The sequence below is a fragment of the Geotrypetes seraphini genome, chromosome 4 (genome assembly GCF_902459505.1).
Source record: "Geotrypetes seraphini chromosome 4, aGeoSer1.1, whole genome shotgun sequence".
In the NCBI taxonomy this organism is placed as follows: domain Eukaryota; kingdom Metazoa; phylum Chordata; class Amphibia; order Gymnophiona; family Dermophiidae; genus Geotrypetes; species Geotrypetes seraphini.
The window spans coordinates 315,866,396-315,882,040 of record NC_047087.1 but is presented as its reverse complement, the minus strand read 5'-3'; the positions used below and the strand labels follow the sequence as shown (position 1 = coordinate 315,882,040).

Here is a 15,645-nt window from a genome sequence, read left to right as displayed (position 1 = left end):
ATCCCAAATTTTGTAGTAATAGTATAGTCTGTTGTGTCACTACAGTAACTCCCTGAGTCGAGGGGTCTTTAATGAGCCAATCGTCTAGATATGGGAAAACTTGGAAACCATGATTTCGCAAGGTTCCTGCCACCAACAGGCACTTGGTGAAAACTCTGGGAGATGATGCAAGGCCGAAAGGTAGAACTTTGTACCGATAATGATGATTTCCCACCCAAAATCTGAGGAACTTGTGAGAGGCTGGGTGAATGGGAATGTGAGTGGAAGCCTCCTTGAGATCCAGAGAGCATAACCAATCGTTTTGATCTAGAAGGGAATATAGGGACGCCAGAAACAGCCGGCTTACCCAGATTGAGTTGTGACACCGGAGTCAAAGTTGGTGGATTCACCCTCAGTATCGTCTTGGTCGGTGCGGTCGTCAGCGCAGAGTGTCGGAGATGAACTGGACTCCGTGTGCATCGCAGCGACAAACAGTTGTTTTTGTTGAAGCAACCGATTTTTTAGAGTGCGCTTCTGAAAGGACGAGCAGTGGGAGCAGGAGTCGGCACAGTGCTCGGGTCCCAGATACTGCAAGCACCAGCGGTGAGGGTCGGTGACAGAAATAGCCCAGGCACAGCGACCGCACTTTTTGAAACCCATCAGCGAGCAGGACATGGACGGGAAGACAGTCGTTGACAAATCGAACTTTATGGTGAAAAGAGTCCATAAGGCCCCACTGGGTGTATTCAGAAACTGGATACACCACTTATGGCAGGGGTGTCCAATGTCGGTCCTCGAGGGCCGCAATCCAGTCGGGTTTTCAGGATTTCCCCAATGAATATGCATTGAAAGCAGTGCATGCAAATAGATCTCATGCATATTCATTGGGGAAATCCTGAAAACCCGACTGGATTGCGGCCCTCGAGGACCGACATTGGACACCCCTGACTTATGGGGATCAGTTAGAGAAATAGTGCGCTGGCACCTGCCACACTTTTTTAAGCTGGTTAATGGGCAGGACATGGGAGGGGAAACTGCCTCAGCCAAATCAAAACCGGAGGGTTGAGGCGGAGGCAAAGGCCCTGCCGTCAAAAACGGCTAAACAGAAAAAGAAAAGGAACATAAAGCACAGTTACTTACCGTAACAGTTGTTATCCAGGGACAGCAGGCAGATATTCCCACATATGGGTGACGTCACCGACGGAGCCCCGCAGCGGACAGCCTCGAAAGCAAACTTGCTTGAAGATCTCGAACTTTCGAGTGCTGCACCGCGCCTGCGCGCGTGCCTTCCCGCCCGAACTAGGGGGCGCATCTCCTGAGAGGATCCTCAGTTCAGATACCTAGCCAAGAAGCCAACCAGGGGAGGTGGGAGGGTTGTGGGAATATCTGCCTGCTGTCCCTGGATAACAACTGTTACGGTAAGTAACTGTGCTTTATCCCAGGACAAGCAGGCAGCATATTCCCACATATGGGTGACCTCCAAGCTAAGTAAAAAGGGATGGAGGGAAGTTGGCAATTTACGAAAAAAGATTTTGCAAAACAGATTGGCCAAAATGGCCATCCCTCCTGGATAAAGTATCCAGACAATAATGAGAGGTGAAAGTATGAACCGAGGACCAAGTGGCAGCCTTGCAGATTTCCTCAATAGGAGTTGATCGGAGGAAAGCTACAGATGCCGCCATAGCTCTAACTTTATGGCCCGTCACTCGACCTTGTAGAGGAAGACCAGCCTGAGCATAACAAAAAGAAATGCAAGCAGCCATCCAGTTGGAGATGGTACGCTTCGATATAGGACGACCCAACCTGTTTGGATCAAAGGATATGAAAAGTTGAGGAGACGTTCTGTGAATATGAGTGCGTTGCAGGTAGAAAGCCAAAGCACGTTTACAGTCCAAGGTATGAAGGGCCGCCTCTCCTGGGTGAGAGTGAGGCTTTGGAAAAAATACAGGTAGAACAATAGACTGATTAATGTGAAATTCTGAAACGACTTTAGGTAAGAATTTAGGATGAGTACGGAGAACAACCTTGTCATGGTGAAAAACTGTGAAAGGTGGATCAGCCACAAGCGCTTGTAACTCACTGACACGACGAGCAGAAGTGAGAGCAATCAGGAACACAGCTTTCCAAGTGAGATACTTGAGATGAGCTTTGTCAAGTGGTTCAAAAGGAGATTTCATAAGTTGAGCTAAAACAACATTGAGATCCCAAACCACAGGAGGTGGTTTAAGAGGAGGATGTAGATTAAGAAGTCCTTTCATAAAACGAGAAATCATAGGATGTGCAGAAAGGGATTTTCCATCCAAAGGTTGATGAAAAGCAGCTATAGCACTAAGATGGACTCGGATAGATGTAGTTTGAAGTCCAGATTGTGATAAATGAAGTAAATAGTCCAGAACTGATGTCAATGAAGCAGATCTGGGTGGTAAATTATGTGTAGAACACCAAGCAGAGAATCTTGTCCACTTTTGACCATAACATTGCCTAGTGGATGGTTTTCTGGAAGCAAGTAAAATATCTTGTACAGACGGAGAGAATTGAGAAAAGTCTGTTAAAGAGAAAGGTACCAAGCTGTCAAATGTAGAGACTGTAGATTGGGATGAAGCAAAGATCCTTGATTCTGCGTGAGTAGAGAAGGAAATATTGGTAGAAGTAGAGGCTCCCTGGTGCTGAGTTGAAGTAGAAGGGAGAACCAAGGTTGTCTGGGCCACCGAGGAGCTATCAGAATCATGGTGGCATGGTCTGATTTCAACTTGACTAGAGTCTTGAGAATCAGAGGAAACGGAGGAAAAGCATAAAGGAACTGATTCCTCCAGTCCAGTAGAAACGCATCCGCTTCGAGACGTTGAGGAGTATAAATGCGGGAGCAAAATTGAGGCAGTTTGAAGTTGAGAGGTGACGCAAACAGATCTATCTGCGGAGTCCCCCATCGAGCAAAAATTTGGCGAAGAGTAGGAGAATTGATTGTCCATTCGTGAGGTTGTAGAAGACGACTCAATTTGTCCGCCAAATAGTTGTGTTGACCCTGAATGTAAACTGCTCTGAGGAAGATGTTGTGGAGAATCGCCCACTGCCACAATTTCAGAGCCTCTTGACAGAGGGAGTGAGATCCCGTCCCTCCCTGTTTGTTTACATAATACATGGCTACTTGGTTGTCGGTACGTACTAGAATCACCATGTCGTGAAGAAGATGCTGAAAAGCTTTGAGAGCATAGAATATCGCTCTGAGTTCCAACAGATTTATAGGACACCTCCGGTCTGCTTGGGTCCAGAGCCCTTGAGTGCAAAGACCGTCTACATGGGCTCCCCATGCATACATTGACGAGTCGGTTGTGAGGACCTTCTGATGAGGAAGAGGGTAAAACATTAAACCTCTTGAAAGATTCAAAGAGAGCATCCACCAACGGAGAGACTTCTTTAATGAAGGAGTGATGGAAATTAGTCGAGTTGGTGGATCCACTGATTGTTGCCATTGAGATGCCAGTGTCCATTGAGGAATGCGAAGATGAAGCCTGGCAAAAGGAACCACATGAACTGTAGAGGCCATGTAACCGAGCAGAACCATCATTTTCCTTGCTGGAACAGTGGAAAGTTGGAAGAATTGCTGAGAAATTTGAAGGAGTGCATCCTGACGTGGTTGAGGAAGGTATGCTCTCATATTGATAGTGTCCAGAGTCGCTCCTATGAACTGGAGAGACTGAGAAGGAATCAGTTGAGATTTGGGAAAATTGATGTGAAATCCCAGACTTTGAAGAAAGAGAATAGTCTGTTGGGTCGCTACAATAACCCCTGAAAGAGAGGGAGCCTTGATGAGCCAGTCATCTAGGTATGGAAATACTTGCGAAGAGCTGCAGCTACAACCACTAGGCATTTGGTGAAAACTCTGGGGGAAGAAGCCAGTCCGAAGGGGAGAACTCTGTACTGAAGATGAAGATTTCCTACTTGGAATCTGAGGTACTTGCGAAAAGCTGGGTGAATGGGGATATGAGTATAGGCCTCTTTGAGATCGAGGGAGCACATCCAATCCCCTTGATCCATCAAGGAATATAGAGTTGGCAGAGTGAGCATTCGAAATTTCTCTTTGACTAGAAATTTGTTGAGAGCTCTGAGATCCAAAATCGGTCGCAAATCCCCCGTCTTTTTGGGAACTAGAAAATAACGGGAGTAGAATCCCGAGTTCCTTTGGGAGAGAGGAACTTCCTCCACTGCTCGCAGGAGAAGAGCCCGAGCTTCTTGAAGAAGAAGAGGAAGATGCGACTGATTTGAAAGACACTCTCTTGGATGGCGATCTGGAGGCACCTGAAGGAGTCGAAGAGAGTATCCCTCTCTGATAATGGTAAGTACCCAGAGATCTGATGTTATGAGCTCCCATTGATGATAAAAATTGGACAGGCGACCCCCTATGGGGAGGGGAGAATTTGGAAATAGAGAAATTTGAATGCTCAAGTTGAGATTGTCAAAAAGACTGAGCAGGCTTAGTGTTAGCAGGGGTCTGTGACTTTTGTTGTCGTTGTTGTGGAGGAGGCCGACGAGCAGGAGGTCTAGAAAAAGCAGGAGTTGTTTTCTGTGGATAGCGACGTGGAGTTTGTTTGAAACCTCTAGTTGGTACAGGTTTAGGTTTTGGACGGATGAGGGAAGCAAAAGAGCGCTCATGTTCTGAAAGACGCTTTGTAGCTGCCTCAATAGAGTCATCGAATAATTCATTTCCTTGACAAGGAAGATTAGCCAATCTATCCTGAAGGTTAGGATCCATGTCCACTATCCGTAACCATGCTAATCTACGCATGGCTACTGCAAATGCCGAGACTCTAGACGAGAGTTCAAAGGCATCATAGGAAGCTTGTAGCATAAATAGTCTCAATTGAGAAAGAGTCTTAAGGATATTTTTAAATTCTGATAGACGATTGGTAGAGATATCCGGGTAAAAGGTAGACAGAATCTTTAAAAAATGATTGAAATAGGACGTAAAAATGTAATTATAATTCAGAACTCTATTTGCCATCATAGAATTCTGGTATAAACGTCGACCAAATTTATCCATGGTACGGCCTTCCCTACCAGGAGGAACTGAAGCATAAATTTTGGAGGGATGTGCTTTCTTCAATGATGACTCTACCACTAGAGATTGATGAGAAAGTTGAGACTTTTCATATCCTTTAGATGGAACCGTTCTGTAACGAGATTCCAATTTAGATGGGATGGCAGTGATAGAATAAGGAGTCTCCATATTGCGAGTGAAGGTTTGCTGGAGAACAGGAGTCATAGGCAATCTGAGTGACTCTTTAGGAGGATGGGGAAGCTCCATATCCGCCAAGTACTCAGGAGTATATTTAGAGTCTGAATGAAGGTCTAGCTTGAGAGCTTGGCCCATATCAAAAATAAATTTGGCAAAAGAAACTGATTTTGGGTCAGATGATTCTTCAGGAGAGCCACTGCGAGATTTATGTTGTACTGAGTAGGATGGAGAATTTTCTCTAGTGTATGTGGAAATGTCCGATTCCATACGCATAGTAGGAGAAGAAGCTGTACTGTGAAGTGGAGTAAGAGAATGTTTCCTCTTCAGACTCCTGGATGGAGAAGTACGTGGTACAGAATGAGTCGAGGTGTGTGGAGAACTGTCTCGACGGACTGGCTTCGATGGGGTTCTGGATCGAGAAGGGCTTCGAGTGGAGGCTCGATGTCGAGATCCCTGCTTCGTCTTCGAAGAACGAGACAAAGAAGCCTCGGTATCCAAAGTCGAAGACTCCCTCCGAAGCTTGGAGGCAACATGTCTCGAATGCTTCGACCGATGCTTCGGAGGAGGTGAGTCCGGAGACGACTCCGATGAAGAAATGTTTTTCGGTGTCCGGGATCGGCTTCGGGAGACTGGAAGCTCCGGTTGAGTAACAGGCTGGTCAGCCCGAGGCAAGGTCGAGGACGGGACCAGTTGAGCCACTAAAGAAGTAATTTGAGTGGTGAGGATAGATTTTAACATATCCTCCAGCATCGGCACCGAGACAGAAGGTTCTGACCTCGTATGTGCAGCAGTACGCTCCGAAGAGGGCGACCTCGAAGGTGAGTATTCCCTTATCTTGGAGGTACGCTTTGAAAGTGGTCGCGCCGAGGACTCTGGTGGCTTCTTGGATACGGCACCTGAAAGAGAACTCGGAGACTTACCCCCCGTAGAAGGCTTCGTGGAAGACGTCGTCTTCGAGGCAACCGAAGTAGAAGAGGTCGAGGCCTTCGAGACCGAAACTCCAGCCGGAGTCTGGGTCGAGGCCTTCGAGACCACGGGTGTCGAGGTCGTCGGAGTCGAGGCCTTCGAGACCGGTGCAGCCGCCACGGTCGAGGCCGGCTCCGAAGATTGCTCCATACCGAAAAGTTGAAAAAATTGAGCACAACGCCGCCGAAAAGCTCGTGGAGTGAGGGTAAAGCAGCGATGACAATCTTCTGGGGAATGAGAGGAACCCAGGCACTGTAAACAACGGCAGTGGGGATCGGTGACCGAAATCACCCGATTACACTGTCGACAACGTTTAAACCCGGTAAGAGGCCGGGACATGGAAAAAACAAAGTCCGTGTCGAACGAAGGAGCCTAGGCCTAGGCCCAAAGCTCGACGGCTGAACTGAAAAGGAAAAAAGAATATACTTTTTTTTTTTTTTTAAACACGAAAAAGAAAGATAAAATGAACACAGCGACCGACTTTAAATTAAAAGAAACAGCCGCGGTGATGAGAAGGCAATTTCGCTGCAGAGAAAGAAAACGTGTCTTCTTGTCTCCGCGGAAATAAACGAACTGAGGATCCTCTCAGGAGATGCGCCCCCTAGTTCGGGCGGGAAGGCACGCGCGCAGGCGCGGTGCAGCACTCGAAAGTTCGAGATCTTCAAGCAAGTTTGCTTTCGAGGCTGTCCGCTGCGGGGCTCCGTCGGTGACGTCACCCATATGTGGGAATATGCTGCCTGCTTGTCCTGGGATAAAGTTCTTTTCTTATTTTTTTGTTTTTATTAAGAAAGAAAGAAGAGACAAAAGAACACTAATTTTGCGAGCGGGAAGGCAAAAATCAAACGCAAAATGTTTCTCTTTCCCTTCTTCCTTTTTGGCCCCCCTCCCAGTCCAACATTTTTCCCTCCTTTCCACCTGTCCAACATTTTTTCTCTCTTCCTCCTGCATGCTTCTGCTCTGGTTCTCCTTCCTTTCCCCAATCAACATCTCTCTCTCTCTCTCCATGAGTCTAACTTTTCACTCTCTGCCCTCTCTCCTTCCCCAAAGTGTAACATTTCTCCTTCCCTCCTTTCTGCCCTCCCCAGCTGTCTCGCCCTCTCCATGAGTCCAACATTTTCTCCCTCCTGCACACTTACTTTCTCTGTCCTTGCCTCCTTCCTCGAGTGGCATCCCTCCTTCCCACCCCCCAACCCAACATGCTCTCTCCCCATGCACCATCTTACCCTCCCCTCCAGTGTGTAGCACCTTTCCTTCTCTCCCTTTCTGACAGGTCCAGCAGCACCTCTTCTCCCTTCTTTTTACCTCCCCCCTGTCCAGCAGTACCCCTTTCCCTCCTCCCCCTGTCCAGCAGTACCCCTTCTCCCTTCCATCCTCCCCGTCCAGCAGTACTTCTCCCTTCCCTGCTCCCCATGTCCAGCAGTACCCCTTCTCGCTTCCATGCTCCCCATGTCCAGTAGTACCTTCTCCTTTCCCTCCCCCCTGTCCAGCAGTACCACTTCTCCCTTCCCTGCTCCCCCCCTGTCCAGCAGTACCACTTCTCCCTTCCCTGCTCCCCCCCTGTTCAGCAGTACCCCTTCTCCCTTCCCTCCTTCCCTATCCAGCATCCCTCTCTTTTCTCTAGGCTAGTGGCCGTTCACTGTGTGGTTTTAACTTTGCCACACAGTTGCCACTAGCAGTAGTTTAGCTGTGGTTTCATCAGGCAGCCTCGGGGCCTTTGCTAGGCTGGCCCGCTTTGATGATGCGATGCGGGTTGGCCTAGCAAAGGCCCCGAGGCTGCTTGATAAAACCTCAGCTAAACTACTGCTAGCGGCAGCTGTGTGGCAAAGTTAAAACCAGGCAAAGTTAAAACGAAGGCAGGAGTCCTGGAAGAAGCATCCAAAAGTCAGTCCCGGTAGGAGAAGTCAGCTGACACAGGCGCCGGAGCCTCTCTTCCTGCCCAGTGTGCCATGACACACTTAAAATCTCAGAAGGCACACAATTTGCGACACTGTCTTAGATAGTTACTAATAACAAATAAGGATATGATTGGGCAGGACTTACCTAAGCAGCTGATCAATTTTCAGTTGTTCAGTAGGTAGAGCTCCTGTAAGTAATGGATCCAAATCATCTTTAATCCATTTTAAGGCTATCTCTACAGATTGTTCTCTTTTTCTTTCATTAGTTTCTGCTGCATCAGATATAATGCTGTCAGTCCATTCAGACCCAGCAGACATCACAACAGAAGACATGCTCTGCAAAGTAATAGAACTAAAGAGTGACTTACAAATCCAAAGTATCAGGATATAGTTAAATCAGATACTAATCATTGATTTGAAAAGCCAGATGCCTGAGAAGGTTGCTAAATGCAGTTTGCCATCATTATCTTCCTAAATTCCCTTCCACCAATTGATATCCAGCTAACACAGAGGAATATTTTGCAGCAACTTCTTTCCATTGTCTCCTCTCCTCATCTCAAAATGCTCCCATTTGACATTTCCTCACCCCTGATATGAAAACACAAACATTTCCCTTTCTTAACCCCCCACCCCTCATTAAGAATATCATATTCCTGAAACAATCTAATCCACAATACAATTTATAAATCCCCAAAAAAGGAACAAATTTAGGTGATGAGAAAAAGGATATTTGTATCAAATGCATTCACGCTCTCCTGCAACATTCAGTAGGCAGGAGACATATTTATATTTATTCAATCATTTACTATACTGCATTTCCAGAAAACAGATTAATGCGGTTTACAATAATTTAAAAAAGCAGAAATAAGAAAAGATATACAAATTAAAATAGAAAGGGATAACATTCACACCTCTTAACTGATACAGTCAGTTATAATCCAGGTCCACGAACTTCTCACACATGAAGAACCCTGTGACACTCTGGGTAGATTGGAATACGAAGATAAGCCTCCGTGAAATCCAAGGATGATGGAAATTCTTCAGGAGAGACAGCTGCCAAGACTATGTGCACAGTTTCCATGTGAAAATGAGGAATCTGCTAGAAACAATTGACCGACTTGAGATCCAGAATGGATCTTCAGTCCTCTGAGCCTTTCTGTGTTACAATGAAGTATAAGGAGTAGCAGCCTGAGCCCAATTCGACATCTGGAACAGGCTCTACCACTCGGATATTCAAAAGATGCTGCAGGGTAGTGCGAACACTTGACTCCTTCTCCAGCCGACCTGACGGAGAGTCCAGAAAGATCCAGAGGGAGGCAAAAGAAGTCTATCTTGTGCCCTTCCCACATGATGTCCAACACCCGTTGATCCGAGTATATTCAAGTTCACTCTTGGTAAAACGGAGAGTCAGCCCCCGATATGAGGCAGCCCCGCCTGACGTCTAGTGTCACTGGGGCTTTTGCAGGGCAGCAGTATCACGGGAGCTGAAGTCAGATGACATCCAGAATTGGAATTGTTGTAACGGGGTAGGTATCTCTGGGAATATCTCTGAGGAAGAAAGAGAGGATCCCGGATCAAATCTGTGGGAAAGTTGAAAAATACTACAGTCCCCTTCTGAAGTCCATCAAGTTAGGGAGAAGAGAATTTATGGAGGTATAATGCTATAATCCAGTGGTCTCAAACTCAAACCCTTTGCGGGGCCACATTTTGGATTTGTAGGTACTTGGAGGGCCACAGAAAAAATAGTTAATGTCTTATTAAAGAAATTACAATTTTGCATGAGGTTAAACTCTTTATAGTTTATAAAACTTTCCTTTAACAGTTAAAGATTACAAATTTATAAACTATAAAGAGTTTTACCTTATGCAAAATTGTCATTAACTATTTTTTCTGCAGCCCTCACATTTAAAGTTTAATATCTTTTCTTTCTCAAAACTGGCACATTTCAATCACTAAATTGAAAATAAAATCATTTTCCTACCTTTGTTTGGTAATTTCATCAGTCTCTGACTATGCATCCAATATTTCTTCTCTTCTTTCAGCCTCCTGTATGCTTCCTCTCCTCCAGACCTCATTCCCTCCCCCAACTTTTTCTTTCTTTCTCTATGTCTGTCTTTCTTTGATTCCGTGTCCCATTTTTTGCTTTGTTTCTGGCTCCCTGTCCCCCCCCTTCTTTCTTTCTTTCTTCCTTCCTGCCCTCCCCCACGCCACCGCTGCCGGGGAATAGGCTGCTGCCGCTGCCGCCATCGGGAACAAGCCGAGATCTCCCTCTTTCTCTTCTCCACGGAGCCGACCAACTCTCGCCGCCCGACGTCAATTCTAACGTCGGAAAGGACGTTCCGGGCAGCCAGGCAGTGATTGGCTAGCCAGAACGTCCTCTCGACGTCAGAATTGACGTCGGGTGGCGAGAGTTGGTCGGCCCCGAAGAGAAGCAGGGAGATCAAATAACACGGTGCTGGCCTGAGAAGGGAAGCAGGTTGGGCACCAATGCTCTAGAAGAGCCGCACTCTAGGGAGAACAGTGGACCGCCCCCCCTTGGTACGCCACTGGAGCAGCAGCGTGTCTGGCCGGCTCTTCCGTGGATAGCGCAAGGAGCCGCCAACCCGCGGCTTTGAACAGAACGAGCCGGCCAGACACGCTGCTGCTCCAAAAGGAAGATAATGATCCAGTCCAGACTGCGGGCCGCAAATAAAATCTGGAGAGCCACATGCGGCCCACGGGCCGCGTGTTTGAGACCGCTGCTATAATCAGTGTTAAGAGCAGACATATGAATTTCTGAGAAACATAGCTTTTAGAAGTTTACAAGGCAATCTTTCTCCCTCAGAACCTGCTTTACTCATTTGTTTATGCTTTTATTTAATATTTATTGGTGCTATGGTTAGTTTTATTGATTATTTTTACAGGGTTTTAAAATGTTCCAATATGTTTTTATTAAATTTGGATGGAATGAATACCTGCTACTTTACATCAAGATAAAAAAAAATTGTGAATTATGGGATTTTAGGGTCCATAAATTGTTTTATTTCTGAGTTCTTTTATTATCTTTAGATGTTTTTTTATATGGCCTACAACATTTTTGAGTACTTTTTTTAATTACTGAGATTACTTCCAAGATTGGAATGCACCAATAAAGTCACTGGAACACACTGACATCATTGGAATGCATTTCCTTGAATGCACGACAGAAGAGCAGGACTTGGTTGTGATTGTATGTTTGTTTGTTTGCCCTTATCCATGGCATAAGAACATAAGAACATAAGAAATGCCTTCACCGGATCAGACCGAGGTCCATCAAGTCCGGCGATCCGCTCACGTGGCAGCCCAGTTAGGTTCTCTATTATGAAAACCTGAAATTACCGTATCCCTCAATATGATTTGCAAGAAGGTATATATCCAGCTTGTGCTTGAAACCCCGTAGAGTATTCTCCGCCACAACATCCTCAGGAAGAGAATTCCAAGCACCCACCACTCGTTGTGAGAAACAGAACTTCCTGGCATTTATCCTGAACCTGCTGCCAGCCAGTTTCAGGCTGTGACCTCTTGTCCGTGTCACATCTGAAAATGTTAGTAATACAAAATAATACATTACATTTAACATACAAATCACATCAACACAACCCTCACTTTAACCAAAAAGCACAGTTACTTACCGTAACAGGTGTTATCCATGGACAGCAGGCAGCTATTCTCACATATGGGTGATATCATCAGAGGAGCCCGGATGCGGAAGCTCGCAAGCAGACTTGCATGAAGAAACTAGAAGTTTCAAGTCGACCGCACCGTGCATGCGCAAGTTCCTTCTTGCCCACCATAGGGCGCGTCTCCTCAGTTCAGATAGCTAGCAGAGAAGCCAACCAGGGAGTTGGGTGGGTTGTGAGAATAGCTGCCTGCTGTCCTTGGATAACACCTGTTACGGTAAGTGCTTTAACTGTGCTTTATCCCAGGACAAGCAGGCACGCTATTCTCACATATGGATGACCTCCAAGCTAACCAGAATGGGATGGTGGGAGTGTTGGCAATTTAGGAGAATAAATTTTGTAATACTGTTTGGCCAAACTGTCCATCCAGTCTGGAGAAAGTATCCAGACAAAAGTGAGAAGTGAAAGTATGAATCGAGGACTAAGTAGCAGCCTTGCAAATTTCCTCAATAGGTGTAGATCTGAGGAAAGCTACTGAAGCTGCCATTGCTCGAACTTTATGGGCTGTGACTCTACTGTGTAGGGGTAATCCAGCCTGGGCATAGCAGAATGAGATACAAGCTGCCATCCAGTTGGAGATGGTACGCTTAGAGATAGGATGTCCCAACTTATTTGGATCAAAGCATAAAAAAAAGTTGAGGAGCACTTCTGTGTGGTTTGGTGCGTTTCAAATAGAAGGCCAAAGCACGTTTACAGTCCAGAGTATGAAGAGCTATTTCTCCAGTATGAGAATGAGGCTTTGGAAAGAACACAGGAAGAGCAATGGATTGGTTGAGATGAAATTTCGATACCACTTTAGGGAGGAATTTAGGATGAGTTCGAAGGACCACTTTGTCATGATGGAAGACAGTGAAAGATGGATCAGCAACTAAAGCTTGCAGCTCACTGACTCTTCGAGCAGAAGTGAGGGCAATGAGAAACACCACTTTCCAAGTGAGATACTTCAGATGAGCCTTGTCAATTGGTTCAAATGGAAGCTTCATTACTTGAGCAAGGACAACATTGAGGTCCCAAATCACAGGAGGCGGTTTGAGAGGAGGTTTGACATTGAAAAGTCCTTTCATGAATCTGGAAACCACCGGATGAGCAGAGAGAGCCCTTCAATAGGCTGATGGAAAGCTGCAATTTCACTGAGATGGACTCGGATCGATGTAGACTTGAGGCCAGAAGTGGATAAGTGTAAAAGGTAATCCAAAACAGAAGATAAGGAGGAATGTTGAGGCTCCTTATCATGAGAAAAACACCACGTAGAAAATCTAGTTCATTTTTGTTGATAGCATTGTCTAGTAATAGGCTTTCTAGAAGCCTCTAAAACGTCTCTTACAGATTGAGAAAATTGAAGAGGAGTCATGTTGAGAGGTATCAAGCTGTCAGGTGTAGAGACTGCAGGTTGGGATGAAGCAGAGATCCCTGACTCTGTGTAAGCAGAGATGGAAAAACTGGTAGAGGGTATGGCTCCCTGATGCTGAGTTTAAGTAGAAGGGAGTACCACGGTTGTCTCGGCCACCAAGGAGCAATCAGAATCATGGTGGCATGATCGTTCTTCAACTTGACCAGAGTCTTGAGAATGAGAGGGAATGCATATAGGATGAGATTCATCCATTCCAGAAGAAAAGCATCTGCCTTGAGGCGATGAGAAGAGTATATCCTGGAGCAGAACTGAGGCAGTTTGTAGTTGTGGGGAGCTGCAAAGAGATCTATTTGAGGCGTTCCCCACTGTGAAAAAATGTGATGAAGTGTCCATTCGTGAGGTTGCAGAAGACGACTCAAGTTGTCCGCCAAGCAATTTTTCGCCCCTAGGATGTAGACAGCTTTGAGGAAGGTGTTGTGGCGGATTGCCCAGTCCCAAACCTTCAGAACTTCTTGACAAAGGGAGGCAGATCCCGTCCCTCCCTGTTTGTTGACATAAAGCACAGTTACTTACCGTAACAGGTGTTATCCAGGGACAGCAGGCAGATATTCTTGACTGATGGGTGACGGCACCGACGGAGCCCCGGTACGGACAATTTTAGAGTGATTGCACTCTAAGAACTTTAGAAAGTTCTAGCTCGGCCGCACCGCGCACGCGCGAGTGCCCTCCCGCCCGACAGAGGCGCGCGGTCCCTCAGTTAGTATAAGCCAGCTAAGAAGCCAACCCGGGGAGGTGGGTGGGACGCAAGAATATCTGCCTGCTGTCCCTGGATAACACCTGTTACGGTAAGTAACTGTGCTTTATCCCAGGACAAGCAGGCAGCATATTCTTGACTGATGGGTGACCTCCAAGCTAACAAAAAGAGGGATGGAGGGAAGGTTGGCCATTAGGAAAACAAATTTTGCAAAACAGATTGGCCGAAGTGACCATCCCGTCTGGAAAAAGCATCCAGACAATAATGAGATGTAAAAGTGTGAACTGAGGACCAAGTAGCAGCCTTGCAGATTTCCTCAATAGAAGTGGAGCGGAGGAAAGCTACAGATGCTGCCATTGCTCTGACTCTATGGGCCGTGACAGAACCTTCCAGTGTCAGTCCGGTCTGAGCATAACAGAATGAAATGCACGCTGCCAGCCAATTAGACAACGTACGTTTAGAAACGGGACGTCCCAATTTATTTGGATCAAAGGACAGAAAAAGTTGAGGAACTGATCTGTGGGGTTTCGTACGCTCTAGATAGTAAGCCAGAGCCCTTTTACAATCCAAAGTGTGTAAAGCTTGTTCTCCAGAATGAGAATGAGGTTTTGGAAAGAAAACAGGGAGAACAATGGATTGGTTGAGATGGAATTCAGATACAACCTTAGGGAGAAACTTTGGATGTGTACGCAGAACCACCTTGTCATGGTGAAAAACCGTAAAGGGAGGATCTGCGACCAGTGCATGAAGCTCACTGACCCTCCTGGCAGAGGTAAGGGCAATAAGGAAAAGCACCTTCCAAGTAAGAAACTTGAAAGGAGAGGTAGCCAAGGGTTCAAATGGAGGCTTCATTAAAGCAGAAAGAACCACATTGAGATCCCAGATAACAGGAGGGGCTTTAAGAGGTGGTTTCACGTTGAAAAGCCCACGCATGAACCTGGACACCAGGGGATGAGCTGAGAGAAGTTTTCCATGGACTGGCTCATGAAAAGCTGAAATGGCACTGAGGTGGACTCTGATGGACGAAGACTTAAGGCCAGAGTCAGACAAAGAGAGCAAATAGTCCAACAACGTCTCCACTGCCAGGGAAGTGGGATCAAGATGATGAAGAAGACACCAGGAGGAAAATCTCGTCCACTTCTGATGGTAACATTGCAGAGTGGTTGGTTTCCTGGAGGCATCCAGAATGGAACGAACAGGCTGAGATAAGAGAGTATCATGAGATGTCAGCCCGAGAGATACCAAGCTGTCAGGTGTAGAGACTGGAGGTTGGGATGAAGGAGGGTTTCCTGCTGTTGCGTAAGCAGAGAAGGAAACAGAGGAAGAAGAAAAGGTTCCCTGGAACTGAGTTGAAGTAGAAGGGAGAACCAATGTTGCCTGGGCCACCTCGGAGCAATCAGAATCATGGTGGCTCGTTCCCTCTTGAGCTTGAATAAGGTTCTCAACATTAGAGGCAGAGGAGGGAAGGCGTACAGGAACAGATTCGACCAGTCGAGGAGAAAAGCATCCGCTGTCAGACGGTGAGGAGAGTAAAGTCTGGAGCAGAAGAGGGGCAGCTGGTGATTGTGAGGAGCTGCAAAGAGGTCTATCTGAGGAGTGCCCCATTGAGTGAAGATAGACTGCAGAGTTATAGGATCGAGTGTCCACTCGTGAGGCTGGAGAATTCTGCTGAGTTTGTCCGCTAAAGAATTCTGTGTTCCCTGAATGTAGATAGCTTTCAGGAAGAGATGGTGATCTATGGCCCAATTCCAGATCTTTTGGGCTTCTTG

General features: G+C 46.4%; 1 protein-coding gene across 5 annotated transcripts in view; it reads right to left on the bottom strand.

Annotated features, from left to right (window-relative positions):
* Positions 1-15,645, bottom strand: part of ENO4 (enolase 4) — a 249,582-nt gene that overhangs the window by 139,530 nt on the left and 94,407 nt on the right. For all 5 annotated transcript variants that reach the window (XM_033943107.1, XM_033943106.1, XM_033943104.1 and 2 more), the window contains exon 3: positions 8,219-8,409. In XM_033943107.1, the coding sequence (XP_033798998.1) occupies positions 8,219-8,409 (191 nt within the window). The remainder of the gene's footprint in view (positions 1-8,218; positions 8,410-15,645) is intronic.